The following is an 8,963-nucleotide window of genomic DNA, read 5'->3' as shown; positions in this document are numbered from 1 at the left end:
GAGTTGCCAGCCCTAACGCACAACTTTCAATGAAGGTACGCCCATTCACGCATGTCTACATGCAGAAGACGCTCTAGCTGCGAGTCGAACCGGTCAGCTTCTTACTGTGAGGCGACAACGCTACACCAGGAGAAAATAATGCTCCTAATTTAATTAGCCAACTACGTTCCTTTTTATTCAACAAACTGTGCCACCCCATTTTATTGCAACTACCTATACAAATAGAATCAATAACAGTAAACGTGAACTTAGCTGTAGGATGTGAAATAACATGTTTATACAAGGCACTGTGGATATACGTTTGTTTCTAACACCACTCAAATGTTCAGATATCTGGGACTTAAATTGTCTTGAAATTTTTTCCACATAAAACGCTTTACAGGAACATTCGACTAAATATTATGACCTATTCTGAAACGCGGTTAGTTTTATTGGAGAAGATTTATGTATAAAAGGGTATTGTGGGATTGTTTGTTTAATGTAATCAGCACTGAAGAAGGCTTTGGCCGAAACTGGTATGCTAGTTTTTCATTTGTTGCAATATTCTATTTAATAAATGATTTTTACACTGCTATTTGTGCTGGCTGTTTTTGTGTTTTTGTGCTCATAGTGCCAGGATAGGATCTGGTTCTACTTTGACACTGAAGTGGATTAAGCTTGTAATATGAAAATTAATAAATAACTAAAAATATTTTTAAATTGCCTGATTTTATTCTCACAGGTTTCTAATCTTTAGGAAAAAGTTTGCAGTACCCGACACCACTAGCTGCGTGTTGAAATCACTTTCCCCTTACTTTGACTGCTGCAAAATCTGGAAAAACTGTCGTGGTTGATTTTGACATGTCTTAAGTCAAGGATACAAAAAAGTCTGGTATTTTGGTAAAGACAATGTATTTTGATAGCTCACTTCAACCTTTGGCTCTGAATTTGCATTACCTAAAGTCTTCCAGGCTACTTCAGTGGTGGATGGCATAACCTTAGGTCATGATTAATACTTTGTACACAGCTAAAGTTCAAACATGCGTGCCAGTTTATCTATCATACAGCTTATGTTGCTTTTAAATCGGCAACTTGTGGTATTATACCTAGGAGGTAGATATAGGTTAAAGAACCTTATATCAAGAATTCAAAAAAAAAAAGCTTAGAAACTTTATTTTGTGTTCTTTTTGGGGCACTAGCATATGCTTTTACAGTCTAATGGTAAGAGGAAAGAAACTGTCTTTTTCTCATGTTTCTCATGGGTATTGTCAGCAAGAAGTTTCCCTTTAATGAAAATAAGTCAATACCATTTTTATTAGGACTAGTCTTTTCAAGGTAGTCCATACTGGAAATGTCATTCAGCAGAAGGATATAGGAAAGGGATTTTCATGAATAACTTTCCGGTTCTGGACCTTCCTCATCCCAGGGAGGTCACTTAGCAGCAGGATGTAGGGGAAGGGCTCTTACAAACAGATGCTCTCCAGTTTAAGAATCTCCTCAGATAAGAGTAGTTCTAGTAAATAATACTTTGGGTATCTTCATTCCCATAGAAAGGGGACACAGAAATATCCACTCCTTACTGCGAGTTGGGTAGTAAATGTAGGATTGTGTCTGCAAGGTCTGTCTAAGTGTTACCTTAAGATGCTTTAGGTCTGGGGGTATAATTGGTTGGGGTTTTAGAGTTTGTTCTTAGTTGGTTTTGTCAAGGAATATCTAATACTATTTCTTGATATTTTTTGCAATTCATTTTTTCTGTTTATTATACAGTTTTTGTTGGTATATTAACACATTTTTCCTACATTATGTGGTTTATCTGTGGATTGTCTTAAGGAGTTTATGCTTTCAGAAAAGTGTATAAAGGTGATGATGGAAGCACTGCCAAGTTTTTTGAATATTAGAAGGACATTCCAGCAGATCTGTGGCCAAAGACTGATGAGTTTACACCCTAGAGGCTTCATACAAACCTCTCCATAAACCTATAATGGAAGTGTTTAAGTCTCTTCTCTCCAGGGCTGAGCCCATTGTGAGAGAGCTGGCAATAAAAAGGGTTTCTTCTTCTTCTGTCAAAACAGCAGGATCTTTTTTCAGATTTTTTTCTTACGACAAAGAAACAGGGTCTTTGGTACTAGTCTTTGATCTCTGCAACCTCGTTAAACATATCTAGGATTTAAAGTTCATAATGGCAGTGCTTCAATCCTTCATTCCTCTGTCTCTCCTGGGGGAAGTGAATGGTAACCCAGAATCAGAAGGATGCTTTCCAACAAATGTTGATTTTAAAACCTCCCAAGAGGTGTCTCAAGTTTCAAGTGAGAGGAACAGCATTGGTAGTTCTCCCCTTTGGTCTGGCAACTGCCCCCCAATATCTTCACCAAATATTTGAAAAGTGATAGTAGCTTTCTTGCTTATATATTTATCTTTAGAGAGCCTCAGGAAAATCAGATAAGTCTCTTGTATTCTGTTTTCTGGGCACAGTAGGTCTAATACTCAACACTTAAAAACTATATTTGTGTCCCTCTCAAAATAAGGTGTTCTCCAGGCATGACGCCATTCTTTTAGGAAGGAATGCTGGTAACCTTTTCTGGTAGGCAACATCTCAGTCTGTGTCAACAGCAAGATCCTTTCTCTGTGCCAAGTGTTCCATTGTCTGCAAGCACTATGGTGGTTCATATAGTGAGGCTGTAGCTGAGTTAGTTTCAGCATTATGTGAAAAGCTTATGGAATCAGCTGCTGGATCTTTTGCACCTGACGATTCCTGTGGTACCCTGCCCTGTTAGGAAGTTCCACTGGTGAATTTTGGTGGCCCAACCAACCGTAACAAGTCCTTTTACACTCCCATTTCCAGCCTAGATACTATCTATAGATGCAAAAACTCAGGGTGGAGTACAAATTTAAAATTATTAACGGTCCTAGGAGTCTGGCCCCGGATGCCAGTTTCATTTCACATCGATATGCTAGTGATGTTAACAGTCACCCTTGCCTTAAGAGTCTTGAAGAACTCTCTATAACAAGATGTTTTCAAGCCATGACAGAGCACTGCAGTCATTTAGTGCATAAACAAGTGAGGACGTACTTGTTTCAGTCAGACACGCAGAAGACTAGCTATATGTTGTACAAGATCTTGCCTTCAGTTGATGGCCATGTACCTAGCAGGAATTTGAAGGGTTCTGCTGATTGCTTAAGTCATGTATGTGGTTCTACTGGATAATAAATAACAATTGAGTTAGGGTTCTGTTTTTTCCCATAGTCAAAGGCTAGCTCCTGAAGCACAGAATGCTCATGTGATCTCTTGGCTAGGGAACATGCTTCAGGCATTCTCTCCCATTCTTTTTTCCCCAACAAATTCTTAAAGGGATACAATAAAATAAAATAATAGTCAGGCTGATCCTGGTGGCTCTTTTTTGTCCAAGACATTAATATCTGCCTTCTGTCAGAAAACATTAAGTTGTTGCTATGTTTACTTGTCATGGAGGAACTCTTCTTGCTGCATCAGGGCATGGTCTCCTGCTCCCCCTTCTGCCCAGTCTCCATCTAACAGCTGAGTCACTGAGATTTTAGTATCAAGCAAGGAAGTGTTTTGATTGAAGGTGGCATGTGTTATTCATTAGGGTCAAAACATACCAGAAAATCCTGTTTCTTTACACAGAAGAGATTTACAGTTTAAGACCAGAATGATATTGTTCCTCTTAAGGTGGCTGTATCTGCCATTTTATAACAACCCTGTTCACATGCTGAGTTTAGGTATTTTTTTTTTTATTCTTCCCTTAAAACTTGTTTTATTTGCCTTGCCAGTGTGCCTTCCATGGGAACTAGTCTCTGTCACCTAGGTCTTATGCTTACACTGTTTCTAAAAGGCATCTGTTATCTTAAGCCTCCTATGAAGTCTATTTTCCCTTGTGAGACTTGAACTAAGATTTAAAGCAGTTCATTTAGTCCACATTGACCATTTCAGAAAATCTTATTCTATCATGACTAGTCAGATGAATTAACTTTTGTAGAATAATGGTGTGCATGCAGGTGAAATTTTCCCTCCCAACACCCATGCAAAGGGGAAGAGCCCACATATATTTTACTTATAACTAAATCCAAGGTTGCTCAACCTTTGTAAAAGTTATAATTTACAGTCTCCACAAACTCCTTTCAATTGGCTGGTCCTGACTGAATGGACTTTGTAGAAATGGTCATCAGCAAGATGACCAAATACTTAACAGAGGGCATATGTTTAAAGGACCAAAGGGCATATGTTTAAAGGACCAAAGGACATATGTTTAAAGGACCAAAGATATTAATCTGATTGGTGCTTTGACTTATTTTTCTAGAATAAACTAAGGGCCCCTGTGGGTAAAATATGCCATTTCTAAATGGCTTGCCTATAGTATTATCTTCTGCTATTACTCTGTCAGCTGAGGGTCCTGCCAGAGTCCCATGTGTTCTAGGAGGGCAGTAGCTTTGGCTGCTTTCTTTAGCTGGATGTAAGACGTGTTGGTGCAGTGACATGGTCTCCTGTGCATACGTTTGCCAAACCTCAAAAAGACTATCATTCTAAGGTAGAAAGGGTTTTACAATAACATTCCTTCATGGAATCTTAGCTGGGGCACAGGCAGAAATGTGGATACAACTCTTTTTACATGCAGTGTCTGTAGAGGCAGAAAGGAAGGACGTAGAATAGTGTGCAAGGAACTCACTACAACAGCAGTTGTTCTCTCTTCAGTTTTGTCTATGCAGTCTTAATTCCCTATGTCCTCCTGCTCTTATTGTTGTGTTTTGATTAGTTGTTTACACTAGTTCTGTTAGATTAGGGTTTTTATCTCTTCTTGACTTGTCTTTGTTTTTTCCTACACTTGATTGCTGTCAGGAATGCTATGTGATTTGTGGTAATACTGGATGCAACAGCTCTATCTGGGTACTGCATCAATCAGGGGGTTTGAGGCAGGAAAAAAAGGCTGCAATAGCCAATATGGCAATTGTACATTAACAGCCCATGTTCATTTGCTGGCATCATACACTGGGTGTGTTGCTTACCTGTCATGCTGTCTGTGATCATTAGGACTGCAAAACTGGGTGTGTCTGCCAGATACAGTTAGTCAGGTAATGTATAATGTTTAAGAGAAGCATCTTCTCTGTTGTTCTTTGCAGTCTGTGGGGAAGGAGAAAGGAAAATAGAGACTGTCCTGTATGTACATGTTACCTTTATGTTCACTTGGTGGATGAGGTATGGTACATTTGCCATCCAAAATTCCTTGTATGTGATGATGATTTTTAGGGTCTTATCTTGTCTCAAAAAACTGAAGAGGTACTGTACCCTAGATCCTGTTTGCAGCCATAGTTACTGTACATAGCACATATGATAGTGGGGTGCAAGGAAGGAGTGACATTCACTGTACTGACAGAAAGGCGAGAGAGAGTAAGCTCTTCTAAAATTGTACCCTTCAGTGCAGAGACAAATGCAGTCAAATTATGTTGTTAGTTCTGCAAACAGCTGTTCATTCTTTAAGCTGTAAGAACTGTTTTGTCACAGCACAAATATTACTAGTGGTTTTAATGTGCTAAGAACACAGCTAGGAATCACACAACACAAAACATTTGTGTGTAACAGATACTGTACTGTATTTCAGCAATGACAATAAACTAAACTGCACTCGAGGAAAAAATAAATTTGCAGGCAATATACAGCCTTATTTTGAATATAAGCAAGCTATTAGTGGCATGGAGAAGTACATGTTAGATGATTCCAGTAATGAAACAGGCATATCTGCTCTACTGCCTGGTGAATGTGAATGCCTATATTAATTTAAAAGGTAGTGACGTCTTACAGTGACACAATTAATGCTGCACTTATTGCTGTAGAAACAGTACAATAAAAAAGGAAGCAAACAACAACATTGGATGAAAAATATGTCCTTTAATATGACTAGCATGATCATTGCTCTATGTTCTGAGTATCCAATGAACTAAAAAGCCAAGTATCTTGCTTGTTACTGCTAGTTGCTTACCCGTTCATTTAACTTCTGTGCCTCAGTTGAATATTTCTTCTTTCTGCAACTTACTCCTTGCAAATTCTATCCAAATCACTAATTATATACATTGTGTAGATATGCCAGCAGCATTCTGTTTCATTTCCTAATAAACAGAGCCAGCCTGAAGGTGGAACTGTAAAACTTTTTATAACAATTTGCCTATTATCTGTACCCTTGTAAGGCTCAATATATGTATATGTAATGCAAAAATGTTGACAGCAAAATACCTAAAGCTTGCAGGACCAATTTTAAGTAATGATCCACTAACGCAAACTAAATGAGAGATTTCTTATGCAGTAAAGCAAGTAGCTGCATGTCCATAACCAAAAGGAGGTGATATAATTAGAGCTACTGAAGGTGTTGCTTCCAAGGCCTTAGGGATGGTTTCTTGTCCAGAACAGATATAATAGCACTTTTTAAAAAAATCCTGAGGGATGACTCTTAGCATGGAACTGCCTACAGCAGACTTCTAAGGCCTAAGTAATTACTGCTTATTAAAGATTTAGTGCAACTAAAGCACACATGAAATTGTTACAGATTTTAAGTAGAAGTCATTTATTTCTGTTGTACTTTTCTTTTACTTATTTGATTTTTTTAACTCTACTTGTATATCTTTTTTCATATAATGAATTTCTGTCTCTTGCAGCTGCTATATTTGACTGTTTATTACCACATATTATTTGCAATGTATTTTTAGCGACTGTGGTAGCATCTGTCAATGAATACTTGTTTCAAAACCTGTTTTAATGCTGTGTTCCGTTATAACACTACTGATACAATAATAAGAAAAGCAAAATAAACTACTTTAAACCCTTCACAACCAGTGTTCTCAGGTTAAAAATGTAACTGGTAGAATGGAAAAGAAAACAGTACATCAGATATAAAACATATTTGACTGCTTTTAAAAATTAGTATTAGCTTAAGGCAGTGTACTAGTTGCTGAGTACCATGTTTTCAATAACACCTTTTAAGAATGAGTTTAAACCAGAATAATTTCCTTGACCTTAACCTAGGAGCAAACCAGATATTATTTCTGTGCTGCTGCAGCCTAGGTTGCACATACCTATGGCAATATATAGAATCAGTTACTGAAGGAACAACATAAGGTCTGGAACATTGTCCCTTTTTACTCTTTGGCTTCAGTGTCCATTTTGTTGACATCACCATTGGTGACCATTGTCTCTTCCTCTCCTTCAATTACTTCTCCCTCTAGACTTTGGCTTCGTTGGCTCACAGGTGAAGAAAGGTGAAAGTCTTCACCCTTTCTCATTAGTTCTGTCATCTCCTTTGCACTACATATTGGAGTTGGCGTTTCATAAGTGTTATGGAAAGTGTCATAATCAACCTCATAAAAGCCTTCTTCCAGTGTAAGAACAGGCATAAAACGATGACCCCAGAGAACTTCTGATTCCACATAAGAGCTTCGGGCCTGACATGTCATCCCTGAGAAGAAGAAAACAGAAAAAAAAGATATCTTTAGCAAAATGTATTATAAAATATAAATATCATAAAGTCAGGTAATTTAATTTATTTTTTGTACTCTCTGAATATCTCATGACATTCTGTGTTGCAGGAAGGTTTGTCCCAAATAAATAACTAGAGCCAAAATCATGGTCTGAAACTACATGCTAAAAAAATGCAGTATTGTATCGTTTGGGAGGTCACCTACCCCAGAGAACTACAACATTGATAATACTCTCCTAAAGTTTTAACCTAGTTGTTCGGGATTTGGCAACTTATGTGGGCAGTGACCTAAGTTTTAACAAATATGTGTCCATTCTTGTAAGAAAGTTCTTCTGTACTGCACAGCTTGTAAACAAAGGGATTGTGTATCTATCTAGGGATGCCATTGTTCCCCTTTACTCAGCCCTTATTAGGCCAGCCATTCCCTCTTTTGCATGTATCTGTCCAAACACATGCAGCAACTAGAACACCCACTGAAATACCTTACTAAAAGAATACAAGGCCTAAACAACTTGTCCTACATGGATGAATTCAAAGCTATAACTATGCTTGGTATCTTAGAGACTGCTTGAGATGACCTGTGTCTGGCATACAAAGTATCCTCCCACCCAATACTGATGGATTTACTGCACAACAGCAAGTCAATTGGCATCAGAAATACTTGGCCTAGGGATTTAAACCTCTTCTACAGTATCAACAGAATGGTTTGGAGGGGCAGGTATATCTTGCAGGGGATACTGCTGCTCTGGAACAGACTTCCCAGCCACATAAAACAAACTTCATCCTTGTCCATATTCAAGTGCAGCTTGGATCTATGGATGAGAAACAGAAAACGTACCCCAGGACTGCCCCCTGTACTACTAATGGACAGAAGCAGCTCCTAAATTCTTTATCCCATGCATGAACGCCATCAAATTATCCATGGTATAATCCCAGTTATTCTCATTAGTGTTAATATATAATTATCGACCATGGGAATGGGTAAGTTTAATCTCTAATCAAATGGGATAGGTTGATTTGGGCACAAAACGTGAAACTGGCTAGACTTAAAATGGCCTGCAAGGGCGGCTAGCCTTGTACTTACCTATGAACTGAAAAGTAGAAACTATTTTTGTGCATTCTTAAAAGACTTGTATGAAGGCAGCAGTTAAACTTTGGAAAGTTGCTCAAATAACAGTTACTGGTGTATTGACACAACTATGCAGTTTTTAATCAGAGTTACAGGATTATATAAAATAAAAAAACAGACTAATTTTATTTTAAATTATTTGTACTTGAAGATTTGAGAGACAATAATCCTTATTAATCTGCAGATAAACAACTCATAGCTTTACCTCTCAAACTTGATTCAAAAAAATGAGTGTTACACTGTATGTCAGATTTGGGACTGGAAGTATAAAATGTTGTGAAATCACATGCAGCAATGCTTTAAATGTTTACAGATTATAAGGCATCATAAATTAGTATGACCTTTTGCTTCTAAATTTCATTCATGAATATGGAAAT

General features: G+C 37.7%; 1 protein-coding gene across 1 annotated transcript in view; it reads right to left on the bottom strand.

The window, feature by feature from the left end:
• Positions 1 to 5,858: 5,858 nt before the first annotated feature.
• Positions 5,859 to 8,963, bottom strand: part of LOC122809193 (G protein-activated inward rectifier potassium channel 4-like) — a 572,406-nt gene continuing 569,301 nt past the window's right edge. The window contains exon 3 of the mRNA XM_044080501.1: positions 5,859 to 7,436. Within this exon, the coding sequence (XP_043936436.1) occupies positions 7,120 to 7,436 (317 nt within the window). The 3' untranslated portion in view covers positions 5,859 to 7,119. The remainder of the gene's footprint in view (positions 7,437 to 8,963) is intronic.

The sequence above is a fragment of the Protopterus annectens genome, chromosome 8.part0, assembly GCF_019279795.1.
Source record: "Protopterus annectens isolate FY-2018-M chromosome 8.part0, PAN1.0, whole genome shotgun sequence".
NCBI lineage: Eukaryota > Metazoa > Chordata > Ceratodontiformes > Protopteridae > Protopterus > Protopterus annectens.
Note: the sequence above shows the minus strand (reverse complement) of the source record. Positions and strands in the feature narration are given on the sequence as shown.